Source organism: Thalassophryne amazonica, chromosome 22, assembly GCF_902500255.1.
Source record: "Thalassophryne amazonica chromosome 22, fThaAma1.1, whole genome shotgun sequence".
In the NCBI taxonomy this organism is placed as follows: Eukaryota; Metazoa; Chordata; class Actinopteri; order Batrachoidiformes; family Batrachoididae; genus Thalassophryne; species Thalassophryne amazonica.
This window is the reverse complement of record NC_047124.1, coordinates 30,479,506-30,503,749: the sequence shown is the minus strand read 5'-3', so window position 1 is coordinate 30,503,749 and position 24,244 is coordinate 30,479,506. Positions and strand designations below refer to the sequence as shown.

General features: G+C 38.8%; 1 protein-coding gene across 2 annotated transcripts in view; it reads right to left on the bottom strand.

Moving 5' to 3' along the window:
- iqsec3a (IQ motif and Sec7 domain ArfGEF 3a) overlaps window positions 1-24,244 on the bottom strand; it is a 310,387-nt gene that overhangs the window by 143,613 nt on the left and 142,530 nt on the right. For both annotated transcript variants that reach the window (XM_034163070.1, XM_034163071.1), the window contains exon 3: window positions 4,662-5,268. In XM_034163070.1, the coding sequence (XP_034018961.1) occupies window positions 4,662-5,268 (607 nt within the window). The remainder of the gene's footprint in view (window positions 1-4,661; window positions 5,269-24,244) is intronic.

Genomic DNA, 24,244 nt, shown 5'->3' with positions numbered 1-24,244 from the left:
TGGATGGGGAGCGTCAATGCACAGATATTTTCAGATCTCTCCAGAGATGTTCAATCAGATTCAGCTCTGGACTCTGGCTGGGTCACTCAAGGACATTCACAGAGTTGTCCTGAAGCTACTCCTTTGATATCTTGGCTGTGTGTTTAGGGTCTTTGTCCTGCTGTAAGATGAACCGTCACCCCAGTCTGAGGTCAAGAGCGCTCTGGAGCAGGTTTTCATCCTGGATGTTTCTGTACATCGCTGCATTCATCTTTCTCTCAATCCTGACTAGTCTCCCAGTTCCTACCACTGAAAAACATCACCACAGCATGATGCTGCTACCACCATGCTTCACTGTAGGGATGGTGCCTGGTTTCCTCCAAACATGACACCTGGCATTCACACCAAAGAGTTCAATCTTTGTCTCATCAGACCAGAGAATTTTGTTTCTCATGGTCTGAGAGTCCTTCAAGTGCCTTTTGGCAAACTCCAAGTGGGCTGCCATGTGCCGTTTATAAAGAAGTGGCTTTCAGAATTTTGAGGAAAACATATGAATTCCATCCATTTTGGAATAAGGCTGTAACAAAACAAAATGGGGAAAAAGTGAAGCGCTGTGAATACTTTCTGGATGTGCTGTAGGTTCTTAACCAATATAAGTATCAATCAATCAACTTTTTTTTATATAGCGCCAGATCACAACAGACAGTTGCCCCAAGGCGCTCTATATTGTAAGGCAAGGCCATACAATAATTATGAAAAACCCCAACGGTCAAAACGACCCCCTGTGAGCAAGCACTTGGCTACAGTGGGAAGGAAAAACTCCCCTTTAACAGGAAGAAACCTCCAGCAGAACCAGGCTCAGGGAGGGGCAGTCTTCTGCTGAGACTGGTTGGGGCTGAGGGAGAGAACCAGGAAAAAGACATGCTGTGGAGGGGGGCAGAGATCGATCACTAATGATTAAATTCAGAGTGATGCATACAAAGCAAAAAGAGAAAGAAACAGTGCATCATGGGAACCCCCCCACAGTCTACGTCTAAAGCAGCATAACCAAGGGATGGTCCAGGGTCACCTGATCCAGCCCTAACTATAAGCCTTAGCAAAAAGGAAAGTTTTAAGCCTAATCTTAAAAGTAGAGAGGGTATCTGTCTCCCTGATCTGAATTGGGAGCTGGTTCCACAGGAGAGGAGCCTGAAAGCTGAAGGCTCTGCCTCCCATTCTACTCTTGCAAACCCCAGGAACTACGAGTAAGCCTGCAGTCTGAGAGCGAAGCGCTCTAATGGGGTAATATGGTACTACGAGGTCCCTAAGATAAGATGGGACCTGATTATTCAAAACCTTATAAGTAAGAAGAAGAATTTTAAATTCTATTCTAGAATTAACAGGAAGCCAATGAAGAGAGGCCAACACGGGTGAGATATGCTCTCTCCTGCTAGTCCCCGTCAGTACTCTAGCTGCAGCATTTTGAATTAACTGAAGGCTTTTTAGGGAACTTTTAGGACAACCTGATAATAATGAATTACAATAGTCCAGCCTAGAGGAAACAAATGCATGAATTAGTTTTTCAGCATCACTCTGAGACAAGACCTTTCTGATTTTAGAGATATTGCATAAATGCAAAAAGGCAGTCCTACATATTTGTTTAATATGCGCTTTGAATGACATATCCTGATCAAAAATGACTCCAAGATTTCTCACAGTATTACTAGAGGTCAGGGTAATGCCATCCAGAGTAAGGATCTGGTTAGACACCATGTTTCTAAGATTTGTGGGGCCAAGTACAATAACTTCAGTTTTATCTGAGTTTAAAAGCAGGAAATTAGAGGTCATCCATGTCTTTATGTCTGTAAGACAATCCTGCAGTTTAGCTAATTGGTGTGTGTCCTCTGGCTTCATGGATAGATAAAGCTGGGTATCATCTGCGTAACAATGAAAACTTAAGCAATACCGTCTAATAATACTGCCTAAGGGAAGCATGTATAAAGTGAATAAAATTGGTCCTAGCACAGAACCTTGTGGAACTCCATAATTAACCCTAGTCTGTGAAGAAGATTCCCCATTTACATGAACAAACTGTAATCTATTAGACAAATATGATTCAAACCACCGCAGCGCAGTGCCTTTAATACCTATGACATGCTCTAATCTCTGTAATAAAATTTTATGGTCAACAGTATCAAAAGCAGCACTGAGGTCCAACAGAACAAGCACAGAGATGAGTCCACTGTCCGAAGCCATAAGAAGATCATTTGTAACCTTCACTAATGCTGTTTCTGTACTATGATGAATTCTAAAACCTGACTGAAACTCTTCAAATAGACCATTTGAATGTCTATTTGTACATACATAAGAGGAAAGCAATGGCAGATTGTAGGAAAAGTGTTTCCCTCTGTTGTCCATCTTTAGCACACATGCGCACGATGACTGCCAGTTATGTGCACCCCTGCCTGTAGAATACTTACTTCAATGGTTGGATATCTGAGAAACTACCTGTTTTGTGACCATTGCTTCAAAGTGAAAGGAGCTGCTGCTTGACACGACGGAACAGGAGCAGTGTAATAATCTCACATCCACAAAGTGCAGATTGGCCAATAAGCATATGTCACAGAGCAAACAGATGTTCCTAGCAGTCTAACATGAAATGTTTCCAGCCTATGTTTTGTCTAGAGTTGAGTTACTCTGAAATGCACGGACAGAGAATTGTGTGATGTCAAGGATGGTAGAGAAGTATATAAAAACTGATTTTCAGAACCTGATCCCTTTAAGAACAAAACCCCAGAGTATATGACAGGTTGAGCGTTCGACAAGAAGTGAGTTCACAGTCTCACCGCAATCGCAGTATCGTCCCACAGATCACATTTCCCTGACATTGATATGTTCATCCATCAAGCCACTACGCTGCCAGCTGTGCAGACAGAAGATCAATCCACCTGATCGCATATCTCCAGCGCCGTTGACAGGGAGATAGCGGAATGACGTGACTTTCAGGTGTAAGATAAAAGAGTGCAAATGCAGGTGTGAGGGAGTCAGGTGTAAAGACCCTGAGGTGGGACAAGAACGAGACAGAAAGTGAGCTGACGGTTACGCAAAGCAAAATACTTTAGCTTCAATTTTCTGTCTTCGTTTAATGTACCAGATTTGAAAGAAGATGACTACCCTTTAGACAAAACTATCTCCATTGAGTAGCCCAAGCTCAAAGTTCCCACCGATCTATACTGAGATGTGAGGAAAATCCGCAAACCTCACTATTTTTAGGAAATCTGACAAAGAATTCCATCATGACTTGCATTTTTTTTTTTCAAAGAAAACCAGCAAGGACAACAGCGCTGTCTTACCTGCTTGAAGATCCATGATTTGAACATGGTTTGGTGGATGGATGAGAGTGAAAATGGTTGGTGAATATTCGATGGCTCTTGAAATGGTTACACAATAATTTCCGTGTTCCTGATAAACAGTGTTATGAGAACACAACAATAAGAACATGGAAATGTACACACAACAACAATGCAGGCTGCCATATGTCGTAGAGACACTGGTCTCAAAAAGTACTTGGATAAAGTTAGTTTTAGCTTTACAGCAAATGTTGCGTAATCCAGTACGGAAATTAAAAAGCTCTTTATATAGTAATTATATCCCTTTATGTTTAACAGAACTATTTAATGATGAATTTGGTATAACAAAGTCATGAACCTGAATTTCTGGTAGATACGTGGAATGGTGGGCACAGCTAATGTTAAAGTTAGCTTTGATAACCGCTAACATGAACTTTAACTTGATAATGTTCCTGTTCACACAATCACCTGTCAGCTGTTAACTTTGATGATATAAATTGAGCTTTTGCTTGGTTTTTGGCCCTAAAACCGTGAAACATCGATCTAAAGAGCTGAAATTCTAAAATGTTAATGTGCAAATATGGAGGTTCCCAAACAGATTTAGTATGCTAAGATCAGATGATGACTTACATAAGTGAACAAACTGAAGTCAAACATGAGCTTTTATTCAAAATGCAGCTTATTCACAGTACAAAAAGAATTAAACAAATAAGAAATATTAGGAAAGAAAAATAAACATGGCAAAATTGTAATACGCTAATTAGCGTTTCTGTCTCATTGAATTAATGCTTGTTGCCTTAGCCAACATGAACAAACCTACAATTTTACAGTTTACGTTAAACTTTATTCAAGGAAATGTTTACAGAGCGAAATGCAGTGGAAGCTACATTGATTTTCACAGTTAGCTGGGAAGCTGTTCTGCCAACAAAATACTTGATTTTGCTTATTAGCTATTCGCTAATTAGTTTAACTGTACCCACCACTGGATATGACTCACTTTACTTTCAGAAACTTGCAATAACAGTAGAAACAGTAAAATCATAACCCATATACAGTAAAAGACCAAACCCTGTTTGGATGGTCATTACAATGTTGACATGATGATGACGATGATTGGAGATAATGACCAACAGGAAGCTCTCTGTCAGTTTATACATTTATCATAGCCCAAAGCATACAACACAATTAAATTTGATGTGTTCAAACACCGTCTTTGGCCTCTGTGCAAAAGGTTTCAAGAAACTGAACATCACGCACGTGTCAAACCACAAGACGTACAATACACACAAGCCAACCTGTCCCACCCCCTTCACCCAAACAGTACACCAACCCGTCACCCCAACACAACCCTACCTGCTTATTTTTGAGGTCAAGTGAGAGCTCGTAGTCGGAGGTGGCGGAGTGCGAGCCGACGCCGTTGCGCTGCACCCTCAAAGGCGAGGCTGTGTGGTGCAAGCTGGCTCTCCTTCCCGCCCCACCTCCTTTTGCTCCTCCCCCTTCCTCTTCTTCCTCTTCCTCCTGCGCTGCCTCGCCCACCTGGCGCTCGGCCTGCGCGTCCTCTCCCTCTTGCTTTGAGTTTGTCTCAGCCACTTCCGTCTTTTGATTCTCCTCTTCGCCGGTCTTTGGCTCCTCTCCGCTAGGCGTCGACTCTTCAGGGGTGTCTGGAGTGTCAGGGGTATCCGGCGCTGCTTCCTCGCTTGGAGCCACAACTTGGGGCTGGGGTTCAGGCTCCAGGGTAGGTTGGACTTTTGGTTCAGGTTCTGGCTCAGGTTTGGCTTCGGGTTCAGGTTGAGCCCGGGGTTGCTGCTCAGACTGAGGATGCTGCTGAGCCGGTGGTTGCGTCTCAGGCGAACCTTTCTGCTCTTGATGGGGCTGTGGCTGTGTCTGGACCTCACTCTGTGGCTCCCCCTCTCCTCCCTTCCCTTCCTCCCCCACAGACGAGTCTGGAGAAAGGTCATCGCTGCAGAAAGGAGGAGAAAACGCAGAGTGAGGTTGCTGCTGCATCCGTGGTGAGCTGTGACTTCTTCTCCAGGCTGCCTGGGTAAGTGGTAAGAAGGTGACCTTTCTCTATCATCTCACTCAGTCTGCTATTAACTGTGTGCACAGGGCCAGTGGATCTGTCTGCCTGTCTAGACACGAGTGAAAGAAAGGAAAATATGTACAACAGCTGACAAAATGACAGGGATTTTTGAAAATCCGTCTATATGTGAGGTGACATTAAGCTATAAGTGACACACAACACACACAATATGGGAAACAGGCATGCAACTAATCCAAATTCCCTTCTAAACTTCAAGTGTGCTTGTATTTGCATATTTGCAGCCTCGTTTTTTCTTTCTCTAGCTCTTGCTTTTCTTTTCTATTGGGCTGCAGTGGCCCTGAGCTTGGCTGCACTGGACTGTGACTTCCTGTAACACTGCCTGTATGGACAAACTCACATGCACAGAATTTGACAATTGAGAGAAATGTTCTAAACTAGAGCCCAACTGATATATCAGATGGCTGATGAAATTGGCCGAAATGAGCTTTTCACAAACACATTAGTGTCAGAGTTGCTTTGGCTGATATGAAACGGTTTGATTTTACTGAATAAATAATGCAGAAAAAACACTTTGGCTGGTGGAAATTGTGGCGTTATGTTGTTTGTCCAGGAAAGGACACTCCAGGGGCATTCTTTAAAATGCTGCCAAGCATGGCTGGGACCCCGTCACCCCTTGGTCACATTAGCTACAAGAGACGGAGGCAAAGCGAGCAGCTGCTATTCATTTTCAATTAGAGTGGATATTTGACGGTAAGACGTACAGGGCTCTGCTGCCAGCTAGGCAGGGCAAAAGCAGATGAGAAGTTGAGGAGACGAGAAGATGGTGAATCCAAGTGAAGGCAGCATAATGGCAGTGTGATGTACTTTGGTTGGTTTTTGGTCATATTTACAAGTATTTATAATAAAGTTCATGTTGAAACTGTGAAATATCAAGCCTCAGTTACATTTCTTTGTTATAAAGTTCTGATAATGAAATATTAGGACTTATTATAATTTAAGTCAGAATTTAAAATTTTTTCTCTCCCCAATATAGGTATCAGTATCAGTTGGGCTCGAGTCTAAACATCTTTTAACAAGACAAATTAGTTTCAGAAGATTTATTTTGACTGTGTATCATTTGAATATTGGTGTTAGATTGTTCCCGATGCAGGAAACCATTTAACTTGCATAATATGTCAATATAAATTGTGATTATTTACATTCTGTTGGGTTTATCTCTGTAGTGAAACAATTTGGCTGATCTGCTACTGAAAGAAAAAATAAATGTGGACCCCCTGAGGTATTTCAGATACAGCAAGGGACCCTTTCAGTGGCATCAAGGGTCGTTTCTGGGCATTTACGAAAATAACTGCTTAGTTCAATCAAATGGAAAGCTGGACTCCTTGAGTAATTTAAGACCAAATCTGCATTCCAGTTGATTGGTTACTTATATACAGGTTGGGTCTTTTCCATTTTGGTCAAATGACAAACCAGGTATTCTCTGCATATTTCATGGAAAAAAAAGAACTAGGATCAATTCAAACTTTTAAAGTAAGTCATTTAAATCAATCAATCAATCAATCAATTTTTTTATATAGCGCCAAATCACAACAAACAGTTGCCCCAAGGCGCTTTATATTGTAAGGCAAGGTCATACAATAATTATGTAAAACCCCAACAGTCAAAAACGACCCCCTGTGAGCAAGCACGTGGCTACAGTGGGAAGGAAAAACTCCCTTTTAACAGGAAGAAACCTCCAGCAGAACCAGGCTCAGGGAGGGGCAGTCTTCTGCTGGGACTGGTTGGGGCTGAGGGAGAGAACCAGGAAAAAGACATGCTGTGGAGGGGAGCAGAGATCGATCACTAATGATTAAATGCAGAGTGGTGCATACAGAGCAAAAAGAGAAAGAAACAGTGCATCATGGGAACCCCCCAGCAGTCTACGTCTATAGCAGCATAACTAAGGGATGGTTCAGGGTCACCTGATCCAGCCCTAACTATAAGCTTTAGCAAAAAGGAAAGTTTTAAGCCTAATCTTAAAAGTAGAGAGGGTGTCTGTCTCCCTGATCTGAATTGGGAGCTGGTTCCACAGGAGAGGAGCCTGAAAGCTGAAGGCTCTGCCTCCCATTCTACTCTTACAAACCCTAGGAACTACAAGTAAGCCTGCAGTCTGAGAGCGAAGCGCTCTATTGGGGTGATATGGTACTACGAGGTCCCTAAGATAAGATGGGATCTGATTATTCAAAACCTTATAAGTAAGAAGAAGAATTTTAAATTCTATTCTAGAATTAACAGGAAGCCAATGAAGAGAGGCCAATATGGGTGAGATATGCTCTCTCCTTCTAGTCCCCGTCAGTACTCTAGCTGCAGCATTTTGAATTAACTGAAGGCTTTTTAGGGAACTTTTAGGACAACCTGATAAGGTCATCCATGTCTTTATGTCTGTAAGACAATCCTGCAGTTTAGCTAATTGGTGTGTGTCCTCTGGCTTCATGGATAGATAAAGCTGGGTATCATCTGCGTAACAATGAAAATTTAAGCAATACCGTCTAATAATACTGCCTAAGGGAAGCATGTATAAAGTGAATAAAATTGGTCCTAGCACAGAACCTTGTGGAACTCCATAATTAACTTTAGTCTGTGAAGAAGATTCCCCATTTACATGAACAAATTGTAATCTATTAGACAAATATGATTCGAACCACCGCAGCGCAGTGCCTTTAATACCTATGGCATGCTCTAATCTCTGTAATAAAATTTTATGGTCAACAGTATCAAAAGCAGCACTGAGGTCTAACAGAACAAGCACAGAGATGAGTCCACTGTCCGAGGCCATAAGAAGATCATTTGTAACCTTCACTAATGCTGTTTCTGTACTATGATGAATTCTAAAACCTGACTGAAACTCTTCAAATAGACCATTCCTCTGCAGATGATCAGTTAGCTGTTTTACAACTACCCTTTCAAGAATTTTTGAGAGAAAAGGAAGGTTGGAGATTGGCCTATAATTAGCTAAGATAGCTGGGTCAAGTGATGGCTTTTTAAGTAATGGTTTAATTACTGCCACCTTAAAAGCCTGTGGTACATAGCCAACTAACAAAGATAGATTGATCATATTTAAGATCGAAGCATTAAATAATGGTAGGGCTTCCTTGAGCAGCCTGGTAGGAATGGGGTCTAATAACATGTTGATGGTTTGGATGAAGTAACTAATGAAAATAACTCAGACAGAACAATCGGAGAGAAAGAGTCTAACCAAATACCGGCATCACTGAAAGCAGCCAAAGATAACGATACGTCTTTGGGATGGTTATGAGTAATTTTTTCTCTAATAGTTAAAATTTTGTTAGCAAAGAAAGTCATGAAGTCATTACTAGTTAAAGTTAATGGAATACTCAGCTCAATAGAGCTCTGACTCGTTGTCAGCCTGGCTACAGTGCTGAAAAGAAACCTGGGGTTGTTCTTATTTTCTTCAATTAGTGATGAGTAGAAAGATGTCCTAGCTTTACGGAGGGCTTTTTTATAGAGCAACAGACTCTTTTTCCAGGCTAAGTGAAGATCTTCTAAGTTAGTGAGACGCCATTTCCTCTCCAACTTACGGGTTATCTGCTTTAAGCTACGAGTTTGTGAGTTATACCACGGAGCCAGGCACTTCTGATTTAAAGCTCTCTTTTTAGAGGAGCTACAGCATCCAAAGTTGTCTTCAATGAGGATGTAAAACTATTGACGAGATACTCTATCTCACTTACAGAGTTTAGGTAGCTACTCTGCACTGTGTTGGTATATGGCATTAGAGAACATAAAGAAGGAATCATATCCTTAAACCTAGTTACAGCGCTTTCTGAAAGACTTCTAGTGTAATGAAACTTATTCCCCACTGCTGGGTAGTCCATCAGAGTAAATGTAAATGTTATTAAGAAATGATCAGACAGAAGGGAGTTTTCAGGGAATACTGTTAAGTCTTCTATTTCCATACCATAAGTCAGAACAAGATCTAAGATATGATTAAAGTGGTGGGTGGACTCATTTACTTTTTGAGCAAAGCCAATAGAGTCTAATAATAGATTAAATGCAGTGTTGAGGCTGTCATTCTCAGCATCTGTGTGGATGTTAAAATCGCCCACTATAATTATCTTATCTGAGCTAAGCACTAAGTCAGACAAAAGGTCTGAAAATTCACAGAGAAACTCACAGTAACGACCAGGTGGACGATAGATAATAACAAATAAAACTGGTTTTTGGGACTTCCAATTTGGATGGACAAGACTAAGAGTCAAGCTTTCAAATGAATTAAAGCTCTGTCTGGGTTTTTGATTAATTAATAAGTTGGAATGGAAGATTGCTGCTAATCCTCCGCCCCGGCCCGTGCTACGAGCATTCTGACAGTTAGTGTGACTCGGGGGTGTTGACTCATTTAAACTAGCATATTCATCCTGCTGTAACCAGGTTTCTGTAAGGCAGAATAAATCAATATGTTGATCAATTATTATATCATTTACCAACAGGGACTTAGAAGAGAGAGACCTAATGTTTAATAGACCACATTTAACTGTTTTAGTCTGTGGTGCAGTTGAAGGTGCTATATTATTTTTTCTTTTTGAATTTTTATGCTTAAATAGATTTTTGCTGGTTATTGGTAGTCTGGGAGCAGGCACCGTCTCTATGGGGATGGGGTAATGAGGGGATGGCAGGGGGAGAGAAGCTGCAGAGAGGTGTGTAAGACTACAACTCTGCTTCCTGGTCCCAACCCTGGATAGTCATGGTTTGGAGGATTTAAGAAAATTGGCCAGATTTCTAGAAATGAGAGCTGCTCCATCCAAAGTGGGATGGATGCCGTCTCTCCTAACAAGACCAGGTTTTCCCCAGAAGCTTTGCCAATTATCTATGAAGCCCACCTCATTTTTTGGACACCACTCAGACAGCCAGCAATTCAAGGAGAACATGCGGCTAAACATGTCACTCCCGGTCTGATTGGGGAGGGGCCCAGAGAAAACTACAGAGTCCGACATTGTTTTTGCAAAGTTACACACCGATTTAATGTTAATTTTAGTGACCTCCGATTGGCGTAACCGGGTGTCATTACTGCCGACGTGAATTACAATCTTACCAAATTTACGCTTAGCCTTAGCCAGCAGTTTAAAATTTCCTTCAATGTCGCCTGCTCTGACCCCCGGAAGACAATTGACTATGGTTGCTGGTGTCGCTAACTTCACATTTCGCAAAACAGAGTCACCAATAACCAGAGTTTGATCCTCGGCGGGTGTGTCGTCGAGTGGGGAAAAACGGTTAGAGATGTGAACGGGTTGGCGGTGTACACAGGGCTTCTGTTTAGAACTACGCTTCCTCCTCACAGTCACCCAGTCAGCCTGCTTTCCCGGCTGCTCGGGATCTGCCAGGGGGTAACTAACGGCGGCTAAGCTACCTTGGTCCGCACCGACTACAGGGGCCTGGCTAGCTGTAGAATTTTCCACGGTGCGGAGCCGAGTCTCCAATTCGCCCAGCCTGGCCTCCAAAGCTACGAATAATAATATGAATTTAAATCCAAAAAGTGCTTTTTAGTCTCAGTGGTTAATGAGATAAAGCTTGAGGCCATTTAACCATTAAAATAGCCATTTATAGTTATTTCGTTAAAAAACAAAAATCAACTTGGGGTACATAGAAACTTGGGATTACTGAGAAATTTAAGGCAAAAATCTGCATTCTAATTACAGTGGTAACTGAGATGCAGTTTAGCACCATTTCATAGGAAGCCAAAGGTTAAAATGGATGGTTTTAGTCTTTAACATGTTCGATTAGCGCAAATAGAAGGTTGGTGTCTCAGTAATTTAAGGCAAATATCTGCCTTTCACTCACAGTGGTAACTGAGATTCAGTTTGGGGCCATTTTACTGGCAGCCAAATGCTAAAAATATGTGTTTTTAGATATTGAAATAAATAAAAGAATTAAAAACAACTGGTGCACTTGGAAATTGACATTTTTTTTTTCTTTTTAATATTTATTTCATTCATTTAAAAGAAAAACAGAAAAGCAAAAAACAAAAGCACCACAATACCAGAATGAAAAGGAGCAGAAAGAAGAACAAGTCTTATGATTTCTGCCCCTTTTAACAATACAATCTTTCAATATCCAGCATCATAGTCAACATTATTTAACAGATTGCATTTCTTTAACTTGTCACATACCACTGACCCATTTCATAATTATGACCATTAATTAATAGATTACATCACTGACAGGTTACATTTAAACATAAGACACTCCAAACATTATTAACAGTTTACTTTTTTTTTTTTTGACTTTCTTGCAGCCCACTGACTTACTTCATAGTTTCATACTTACTTAATACATCTAATTTAATATGTTTTTTAAATAATTTAAGCGACCTTAATTCTTTAATTTCTTTATTAAGATTGTTCCATAATTTGACACCATTTACTGCAATACTCCTTTCCTTTACTTTGGTTCTAAATCTTGGTTTTTTAAAGACTTCTATTCCTTTCAATTTATAACTACTTACTCTTTTTTCAAACATATTTTGAATGTTTGTTGGTAAAGTATTTTTATTAACTTGGTACATCGTTTGTAATATTTTCAAATCAACTAAATCATGAAATTGAAGTACCCTATACTTAATAAACAATGGATTAGATGGATCTCTAAAACCACTGTTACTAATCACTTTTAAAGCTCTTTTCTGCAAAATAAATAAAGGTTGTATATAGGTTGTATATGTTGATCCCCAGATTTCTACACAGTAAGTTAAATATGGGACAATCAATGAATTGTACAATGTTAATAAACCATAACTATTTAATGAATATTTTACTTTATGAAAAACAGCAATGGCTTTCGCTATTTTTCCTTTTATGTAATTTATGTGTGACTTCCATGTAAGATCTTCATCAATCATGACTCCTAAAAATTTCATTTCTTTTACCCTTTGTATATCCATTCCATCAATTTGTTCATGTAAATGGGGAATCTTTCAGTGATGCCGGTATTTGGTTAGACTCTTTCTCTCCGATTGTTCTGTCTGAGTTATTTTCATTAGTTACTTCATCCAAACCATCAACATGTTTATTAGACCCCATTCCTACCAGGCTGCTCAAGGAAGCCCTACCATTATTTAATGCTTCGATCTTAAATATGATCAATCTATCTTTGTTAGTTGGCTATGTACCACAGGCTTTTAAGGTGGCAGTAATTAAACCATTACTTAAAAACCCATCACTTGACCCAGCTATCTTAGCTAATTATAGGCCAATCTCCAACCTTCCTTTTCTCTCAAAAATTCTTGAAAGGGTAGTTGTAAAACAGCTAACTGATCATCTGCAGAGGAATGGTCTATTTGAAGAGTTTCAGTCAGGTTTTAGAATTCATCATAGTACAGAAACAGCATTAGTGAAGGTTACAAATGATCTTCTTATGGCCTCGGACAGTGGACTCATCTCTGTGCTTGTTCTGTTAGACCTCAGTGCTGCTTTTGATACTGTTGACCATAAAATTTTATTACAGAGATTAGAGCATGCCATAGGTATTAAAGGCACTGCGCTGCGGTGGTTTGAATCATATTTGTCTAATAGATTACAATTTGTTCATGTAAATGGGGAATCTTCTTCACAGACTAAAGTTAATTATGGAGTTCCACAAGGTTCTGTGCTAGGACCAATTTTATTCACTTTATATATGCTTCCCTTAGGCAGTATTATTAGACGGTATTGCTTAAATTTTCATTGTTACGCAGATGATACCCAGCTTTATCTATCCATGAAGCCAGAGGACACACACCAATTAGCTAAACTGCAGGATTGTCTTACAGACATAAAGACATGGATGACCTCTAATTTCCTGCTTTTAAACTCAGATAAAACTGAAGTTATTGTACTTGGCCCCACAAATCTTAGAAACATGGTGTCTAACCAGATCCTTACTCTGGATGGCATTACCCTGACCTCTAGTAATACTGTGAGAAATCTTGGAGTCATTTTTGATCAGGATATGTCATTCAAAGCGCATATTAAACAAATATGTAGGACTGCTTTTTTGCATTTACGCAATATCTCTAAAATCAGAAAGGTCTTGTCTCAGAGTGATGCTGAAAAACTAATTCATGCATTTATTTCCTCTAGGCTGGACTATTGTAATTCATTATTATCAGGTTGTCCTAAAAGTTCCCTAAAAAGCCTTCAGTTAATTCAAAATGCTGCAGCTAGAGTGCTGACGGGGACTAGAAGGAGAGAGCATATCTCACCCATATTGGCTTCTCTTCATTGGCTTCCTGTTAATTCTAGAATAGAATTTAAAATTCTTCTTCTTACTTATAAGGTTTTGAATAATCAGGTCCCATCTTATCTTAGGGACCTCGTAGTACCATATCACCCCAATAGAGCGCTTCGCTCTCAGACTGCAGGCTTACTTGTAGTTCCTAGGGTTTGTAAGAGTAGAATGGGAGGCAGAGCCTTCAGCTTTCAGGCTCCTCTCCTGTGGAACCAGCTCCCAATTCAGATCAGGGAGACAGACACCCTCTCTACTTTTAAGATTAGGCTTAAAACTTTCCTTTTTGCTAAAGCTTATAGTTAGGGCTGGATCAGGTGACCCTGAACCATCCCTTAGTTATGCTGCTATAGACGTAGACTGCTGGGGGGTTCCCATGATGCACTGTTTCTTTCTCTTTTTGCTCTGTATGCACCACTCTGCATTTAATCATTAGTGATCGATCTCTGCTCCCCTCCACAGCATGTCTTTTTCCTGGTTCTCTCCCTCAGCCCCAACCAGTCCCAGCAGAAGACTGCCCCTCCCTGAGCCTGGTTCTGCTGGAGGTTTCTTCCTGTTAAAAGGGAGTTTTTCCTTCCCACTGTAGCCAAGTGCTTGCTCACAGGGGGTCGTTTTGACCGTTGGGGTTTTACATAATTATTGTATGGCCTTGCCTTACAATATAAAGCGCCTTGGGGCAACTGTTTGTTGTGATTTGGCGCTATATAAAAAAAAAATTGAAATTGATTGATTGATTTGTAATGACACATTATTTTCTTTCGCTCTATCATTAAACAATATGAAATTTGTCTTATTAATATTTAGTGACAATCTGTTTATATCAAACCAATGTTTAACTTTTTCCAACTCTGTATTTATCACTTGTGCTACTTCCTGTATATCTGATCCAGAGTAAAACAGCGTTGTATCATCAGCAAATAAAATGCTGCCAAGCACATTGGATACATTCACAAAATCATTGATATACAAAATAAACAGTTTGGGTCCAAGTACCGATCCTTGTGGTACTCCATAAATAATGTTACACAATTCTGATTTGGTATTATTTATCTGAACAAACTGTTTTCTATTTTCTAAGTAGCTTTTTACCCACTGATGTGCAACACCTCTTATTCCATATTGTTGTAACTTGTGGAGCAATCTTGAGTGGTCTATAACATCAAAAGCCTTTTTCAGGTCAATAAAAATACTTACAAAATAATCCTTATTATCTATTGTTGTTGATATTTTCTCTATTAGTTCCATAATTGCCATAGCTGTCGAATGTTTTGTTCTGAATCCATACTGAGCATTATTTAAAATATGATGTTTCTCAATAAATTTATCCAATCTTGTTACAAAAACTTTTTCCATAATTTTAGAAAACTGTGGAAGCAATGATACTGGCCTGTAATTAGAAAAATTATGTTTGTCTCCATTTTTATATAATGGGACTACCTTAGCAATTTTCATTTCATCTGGAAAAACCCCAGTTGACAGAGACAGATTACAAATATAAGTAAATGGTTCAATAACAATTTCTATTATACTTTTTACAGTCATCATGTCTAAATCTTCATGGTCAGTTGATCTTTTGCTTACACAGTTTTTTACAATATTTCTTATTTCATCTTTTTCCACATTGTCCAGGAAAATACTATTGACCGTATTTACCAGTGTACATAATTTATCTTCTATTATTGGTTTATTTCCCACCAGACTTGACCCTACATTTGAAAAATAATCATTAAACCCATTTGCAACTTCTTTTATATCATATATCTCTTTATTTTCCTTAACAAAGTAATTTGGAATAGTTTCTTTCGTTCCATCACTATCAATCACACTTTTTATAATTCCCCATGTTACCCTCATATTATCTTTACTCTTATTTAGTTTTTCACTGTAATAATCTTTTTTTTGTTTCCTAATTATTGTTAATAGTTTATTTTTATATTTTTTGTATTTATGTTCTGATTCCTTTGTTTGCAATTTTAAAAAGCACCTGTATAAATAGTTTTTCTTTGCACAAGCATTTTTTATTCCCTTTGTCAGCCATGGTTTATTTACTCTTTTCTTACTAATTTCAATTAATTTACAATTTTTATTGTATGATTTCATCAATATTTTCATAAATGAGTTATATGCTACATTAACATCACTGACATAAACTTCTTCCCAGTTTTGATTTTTAAGGTCATATTTTAATGCCTCTAAGGCTTTTACTGACTTATCTCTTTTAAAGTTTATATCAGTTTTTTTGTTGAACCTATTTTTATATTTAAATATTGAAAAAATTGGTAAATGGTCGCTAATATCTGTCATGAAGATCCCATTCTTGATAATTTCATCTGTTCTGTTTGTAAATATATTATCAATTACCGTTGCACTTTGCGATGTAATTCTGGTTGGTTTTGTTATCAAGGGGAATAACCCCAAACTATACATTGTATTCACAAAATCACTTGATCTTTGGCAGCTGGAGCTTTCTATGTTAATATTAAAGTCCCCACACATAAAAAGCGTTTTGTTTTTAATTTGATGGAATAATTCAATTATTTTATCTGTAAATTTCACAACACAAGAATCTGGTGCTCTGTATACACAACTAACTAAAATATTCTTAGATGTTTCATGTACAAGTTCCACTGTTACAATTTCTATGACATCATTCATAATTGTCATTTCTTCAACAATTGTACACATCAGATCTGTTTTTGTATACAGAGCAATACCACCGCCTTTTTAATATCTTCTGTTTACAAAATACAGCTCATATCCCTCCATTTGAACTTCATCCATGAGATCATCTTTAAGCCAAGATTCAGTGATTGCAACAATACTTAATCTATTTTTAAACTGATTTAAATAATCTTTTATTTGTGACATTTTACAATACAAGCTTCGACTGTTTATATGTATGAGTGACAGGGTATCTTCTGCAATTTTTTCACTATTCAGCTGTTCTACTGTATAATACTCACAACCAATCGTTTTTAAGTCAAATATACTTTCATCAATATTAGTGTCTATGTCATATATTTTATCCTCTGTTTCCATGTTTGATCTGATTTTTTGTTGGTCCAATTACCAACAGAGGTTATATTTGATTGTCTATTCAGGTCTGTATTTTGTAAGGTCCTCCATGTTTTTGATTTGTATACCGTTTGTTCCTTCTTTCACTCTAATCCACACCCTACAATTCCAGACCCATGTAGCAACAATATGTTTCTGTTTTCTTAGTAGTCTTGCTTCCCTAGCAATATCTGCATTTTTTTTTGTTAGATGCTCATTTATATAGACACTCGTTCCTTTCAAATTCTTTGCCTGTCTTAATAACTCATATTTATATTTTCTGCTTGTAAATCGTATAACAATGTTAGATAGTTTATTTTTTCTATCTTTAGTTGGAATAGTATAACAGTCTGATATTGTGTCTTGATGGATGACAACACCTTTTTGATATAAAAAGTTTGTAACTTGTTGTTCCAATGATTGTCTTTCTTCAGGTGGTGCATCCCTTAGGGCCCCTTCACACAGAACACAAAAGACACAGAAACCGGAAGAAAATCCAAGAATCAAACACGAAATGGGAACCATGAAACATTCCATTTGCTGTTGTGAGGGATGCACGGTCGCACAGGCGTGCATGACACACCCGTGACGGTTTTGTGCATGCTTGAGCACATGCAAGAACACAGTGCGAGCAGCTGAAACGTGTTGCACCACATTGTGCTGCTGTTGCAGGAAAAATAAACAAAAATAAAAACTAGCTGGGACATGTTACACCACATCGCGCCGCTGATGTGGAGAAAAACACAAAAAAATACATGCCACCTGCAGGATTCGAACCTAAAATTTACAAAAGCTCTGATTAACAGACAGATACTTTATCACTGCACTACCATCACTTCCCTATAACAGGAGCATAAAATGCCTAAAATCAACAAGGAGATAAACGTATTTACAAAAAAAAAAAAGAAATTAGATGATGTAGACGAAGAAGAAGTCTTTAATGTTCGCCGTAATAACCGACAAAACGGCCTTTGTTACGGCGTATTTTTGGTGATACGTGACTGAAAGTGGCGTATTTGTTGCACTGTTGGCTTGTAGTCATGCGGCGCGCTGGCTGTGGTCTCTGCGTTTTTTAATGTGACACGTCGTGTGCACTGAGCCGTCATTTCCAGCTGTCCAGCTGGAATTTGGCCAACACCTGCCGCGAAAGAGATCGAATAGGCTCTCACAGGGAAGACTCTCTCTTTCGGCCATTGCTGTGCGCAAATAGTCATAGCGACAGGTATACGAGGCATTGAAGGCAGCTCCGATTTTAGATGACTGGCATGCAAGTCCTCCTTCGTGCGCTAGTCGGCTTCAATCGTGTTATGTGTGAAGCGGCCCTTAATAATTTAAGACAAAGATACATTTGCTAATCTCAGTTGATCTTGAGATACAGCTCCATTTAATTAGTAGCGAAATGTCAAAATCTGTGTTTTTATGTATTTAATTAAAAAAATAATAACTGGGACACATAGAAACTTGGGGTCCCTGGGAAATTTAAGGTAAAATTCAGATTTCTAATATATGCGGTTACTGAGATGCAGGTCTGGGATCTCAGCCAAAGGTTGAAATACTGTTTTTATTCATTTAACTAAACACACACACACACACACACACACACACACACACACACACACACACACACACACACACACACACACACACACACACACACACACACACACACACACACACACACACACACACACACACACACACAAATCTGTTATGACACCGAAAGTTTGGATCCATGAGTAATTTTAGGCAAAAATCTGTTTTCTAATCTCAGTGGATTCTAAGACAGCTCTGGGGCATTTCATTGGTCACCAAATTTCAGGTAGGTTCAGTTGGAGGACATATCTTTGGGTCCCTTGGTACGGTCAAGCAAAAATCTGCTTTCTGAGGAGTCATTTATAGAAAAAAAAGGTGATGTTTCCTCTCGACCCTCAGTTGTTATTGAGATGTCGTAAGAGGTGATTTCATTGGGTTTAAATATCAAAAAAGTTTGATTCATAGTCACTTTCTTATAAATTATTTGGAACCAATGGAAACTTGGTAACTAAGGTCTGAGAAGTGGGAGAAGGTGCTGTAGTGTTCAGAATAATAGTAGTGCTATGTGACTAAAAAGATTAATCCAGGTTTTGAGTATATTTCTTATTGTTACATGGGAAACAAGGTACCAGTAGATTAAGTAGATTCTCACAAATCCAACAAGACCAAGCATTCATGATATGCACACTCTTAAGGCTATGAAATTGGGCTATTAGTAAAAAAAAAAAAAAGTAGAAAAGGGGGTGTTCACAATAATAGTAGCATCTGCTGTTGACGCTACAAACCCAAAACTATTATGTTCAAACTGCTTTTTTAGCAATCCTATGAATCACTAAACTAGTATTTAGTTGTATAACCACAGTTTTTCATGATTTCTTCACATCTGCGAGGCATTAATTTTGTTGGTTTGGAACCAAGATTTTGCTGGTTTACTAGTGTGCTTGGGGTCATTGTCTTGTTGAAACACCCATTTCAAGGGTCCTCTTCAGCATAAGGCAAAATGACCTCTTCAAGTATTTTCACATATCCAAACTGATCCATGATACCTGGTATGTGATATATAGACCCAACACCATAGTAGGAGAAACATGCCCATATCATGATGCTTGCACCACCATGCTTCACTGTCTTCACTGTGAACTGTGGCTTGAATTCAGAGTTTGGGGGTCATCTCACAAACTGTCTGTGGCCCTTGGACCCAAAAAGAACAGTTTTACTCTCATCAGTCCACAAAATATTCCTCCATTTCTCTTTAGGCCAGTTGATGTGTTCTTTGGCAAATTGTAACCTCTTCTGCACGTCTTTTATTTAACAGAGGGACTTTGCGGGGGATTCTTGCAAATAAATTAGCTTCACACAGGCGTTTTCTAACTGTCACAGCACTTACAGGTAACTCCAGACTGCCTTTGATCATCCTGGAGCTGATCAATGGGTGAGCCTTTGCCATTCTGGTTATTCTTCTATCCATTTTGATGGTTGTTTTCCGTTTTCTTCCACACGTCTCTGGTTTTTTGTCCATTTTAAAGCATTGGAGATCATTGTAGATGAACAGCCTATAATTTTTGCACCTGTGTATTTAAGTTTTGGATTTGTGAGAATCTACTGAATCTACTGGTACCTTGTTTCCCATGTAACAATAAGAAATATACTCAAAACCTGGATTAATCTTTTTAGTCACATAGCACTACAATTATTCTGAACACTACTGTAGTTGTTTGAACTTATACCATATGGTGCCATCCCACCAGTATCCATGATCCTATCAGTTACCACACATGCACACACACATGCACACTGCAATGGGCGGGGGGGCATTGCTACACCTACTGTAATGTGCATTCTTATATGCAGCTGATTTTAACCAGGCTGGTCCAGGCTCCATGATTCATGCACTCAAAAGGTAAATCCATGCCTGACAGCAGCATTCATACACCAGGTTTTCAGAAAATGTATCACTGTTTGAGTAGAAATACTACAACATGCGTACCACAACATATAAAAACTGCCTCAAGCATCAAATGTCTGAGGATCTGTTTGGGACGTTCCTGATCTACTATATTTGTCATTTTACGTTGTACTTTGACCATATTGGATTGATACCATGCATAAGATCCAATAGCCATGGGGTTACAATAGCTGTGTGAGTAATTAAACTTGCATTAGTTTGGGTTTTAGTGTTTTTCTCTATTTGTGATTCACATTAAATCACGTGTAAGCTGTTCAAAAAGAGGTTCAAATTGTCATCTGACACAAAGATAAAACATTTTTACTGTGTAAAAAGAGCTTTGGCAGCCTATTAATGCTCAAATGTACTTCAATCTAACTACCACAAGATGGCACTGCAGAAATACATACCTCGATAAAATGCTCACAAGTAATCAAGTCCCAGTCTACATTAGCAAAGACGAGCGTCTCTAAATCAAGAGCTATCACACCTCAGACAACCATTCCATCCCCACCTCTCGAATGGAACATCTGTTTGTTGCAGCCAGACGAAACGTGACTAGACTTGACTTGGTTAAAAACAAACAAAAAAAAACCCCAAAACAAAACAAAAAAAAAACACAATTCTTAAAGCCAAGGTACTGAACAAAGGTCACCATTTCTGCTCTTGGACATCACCTGCCCTAAATGTTTTCCAACTCTTCTAGCCCCACCCATGGCTAATTAACCGTCTGGTGTCCTCAGCCCAGTCAAGAGCTGGGAAACACTAAAGCTGACAAATCATCTGTGCTTGAAAGTGGTACATGCAAACAAACATGGAGGGTAAGTGATCTCCAGAAGCAGGATTGGCGACCCTGGAATAGAGCAACGTTTCCCATCAGAACTCCGTCAAGCCCACAGACTTCGATCTCAGCATGCTGCCGTAAAAGATGTTTTGAACTTCAAGCCCGGTTTATGCAACAGTTATCAGTGTCTGAGATAACAGTTGGCCGTGTTATTACTGGGCTTTTCCTCTCTTCTTATCCTGAGCATCAGTGATGCAGCAAGTTATTGTTTTCACTGGCGTGTGTGTATATGTGTGTGTGCATTTCTGTGTGCATTTGGTCAAGATAACTCAAGAACAGCTGGACAGATTTGTTTCAATCTTAGTGGGAATATTACTTGATATTACTAGAGATGATAAAATTTTGGAGTAGTTTAGACAACGTGGTCCAAAAACACCATTTTTTTTTTTTGGATATCTCAAAAACCAAAAAGTCTAGATGGATCAAATTTGGTGGGAATATTACTTAGATAGATATCTAGATGCGTTTAGAATTTGGAGTAGTTTGATCAGTGGTCAAGGTCAAAACATGGTTGAAAAAACACTTTTTTCTCAAAAACTAAGAAGCCTTGGTGGATGATCTAAAGCATATATTAATCAGCTTTTTTTTTTTTTGATTGATTGGTATGAATGACATCATAATGAAGTCACACAGAAGTCAAATGATTAACTCATACATAATCAAAAACATAATTTCAGGCAATGTATGTGTACTTCAGCCCTCTGATGCCTGATAATACTGAAGTTAGTGGGCATGAAAACAGAAATTCAGTGCCTTTACAGAAGAATTTAAGTGTGATACTCCCAAAGTGTGTACTTTGAATGCACATTAACCCTCTGGGGTCTGAGGGCATTTTTTGGATAGTTCACTCACCTGGCCTAAATGTTTTATTATTGCTGTTAACAGCTCTCCCTGCATCCCACAATAAAGTTTTATGTCTCTTTTTTCAGGACAACCTGTGCTTTCAGAATATATATGTTTTTGTTGTGTTTTATAAGTGTAATAAAGGTTTACAATCAGAAATAAGAAAGGCAAAAATAAAGCGAAAAATAATTTTCCACACACATTTATTCAAAACGCACAGAAAACTATAATAAACAACTGTTTTGACACTTGATAAAGGTAATTTGAAAGCTTGTGTGAAAGACTGTACAACAAAAAGGTTTAAACAATAAACAGAAATGCACATTTTGAACAATATATACAAAATGGTCTATGCGGTTTGTTATTTTGATATGGTAAACAGTGCTTTACGTCGAGAAAGCAACAGAGTTATCCAGTAACATTCACATGCAAACTAGTGGAGCAATCCTGATAGTTACACACTCTTTGTTTGAGCATGTGAGATTTTCATCAGATGCTCTCCATCTGCTCCGTCTGCTTTCACTTTCGCTTTGTGTAATGGCGCAGGGCGCATTGGAATAGTATGTACTCATTGGAGCAGCCAGGGGGCTATTCAAACGGGCCAACTAGTAACATATCACTCCTGAAAACGATCTTTGGCTTTTCACGTGAGGTAAATCTGCCCTACGATTGGATTTTGGAAAACCATGTGACGGTGAACCAATTCTGATTGGACACTCACATTGCGCACATCATCACACAGCTTCTATGAGGAGTACAAAGATGGATGATGGCTGGCTCGAAAGTCCGCGGAGTTAACTTTTCATATTATTAAAAAGCTATTTATAATTTAGTAAAGCTTGGTCTTAGTAGTTGTATACGACGGCGTCGGCCCCAGAGGGTTAACATGCTATTGGTAAATATGCAATGTGTTAAAGTGTAGCATTTTGTACTGTATTTGTAGCTAAAATATATACATGAATATGGCTGCAGACATTTAGTGGTGTATATACAGTCAAGTCCATAAGTATTTGGACAGCATCACAATTTTTTTAATACTTTTTTTATTTTGCCTCAGTACATCATCATAGTGGAGCTGAAATGAAACAATCAAGATGCAGTTTGTAAGCACAGTCCATCCCCCCATCACTAAGAAATAAACATGGTAATATACAACAAATCTGTCTGGAGAAAATAGTTCTCAAATATAACGCAATGCTAAAATACCCTCGGCCGTATGAGCATTGTGTTCTTTATAATTTGCAGTTGTTTAATTAATTATTACGATCCTATTGTCTTATGTTTAAGACATAAGACAATAGCCGGCTTTAGCCGCATGTTTAGCTGCATGTTCTCCTTGAATTGCTGGCTGTCTGAGTGGTGTCCAAAAAATGAGGTGGGCTTCATAGATAATTGGCAAAGCTTCTGGGGAAAACCTGGTCTTGTTAGGAGAGACGGCATCCATCCCACTTTGGATGGAGCAGCTCTCATTTCTAGAAATCTGGCTAATTTCTTAAATCCTCCAAACCGTGACTATCCAGGGTTGGGACCAGGAAGCAGAGTTGTAGTCTTACACACCTCTCTGCAGCTTCTCTCCCCCTGCCATCCCCTCATTACCCCATCCCCGTAGAGACGGTGCCTGCTCCCAGACTACCAATAACCAGCAAAAATCTATTTAAGCATAAAAATTCAAAAAGAAAAAATAATATAGCACCTTCAACTGCACCACAGACTAAAACAGTTAAATGTGGTCTATTAAACATTAGGTCTCTCTCTTCTAAGTCCCTGTTGGTAAATGATATAATAATTGATCAACATATTGATTTATTCTGCCTTACAGAAACCTGGTTACAGCAGGATGAATATGTTAGTTTAAATGAGTCAACACCCCCGAGTCACACTAACTGTCAGAATGCTCGTAGCACGGGCCGGGGCGGAGGATTAGCAGCAATCTTCCATTCCAGCTTATTAATTAATCAAAAACCCAGACAGAGCTTTAATTCATTTGAAAGCTTGTCTCTTAGTCTTGTCCATCCAAATTGGAAGTCCCAAAAACCAGTTTTATTTGTTATTATCTATCGTCCACCTGGTCGTTACTGTGAGTTTCTCTGTGAATTTTCAGACCTTTTGTCTGACTTAGTGCTTAGCTCAGATAAGATAATTATAGTGGGCGATTTTAACATCCACACAGATGCTGAGAATGACAGCCTCAACACTGCATTTAATCTATTATTAGACTCTATTGGCTTTGCTCAAAAAGTAAATGAGTCCACCCACCACTTTAATCATATCTTAGATCTTGTTCTGACTTATGGTATGGAAATAGAAGACTTAACAGTATTCCCTGAAAACTCCCTTCTGTCTGATCATTTTTTAATAACATTTACATTTACTCTGATGGACTACCCAGCAGTAGGGAATAAGTTTCATTACACTAGAAGTCT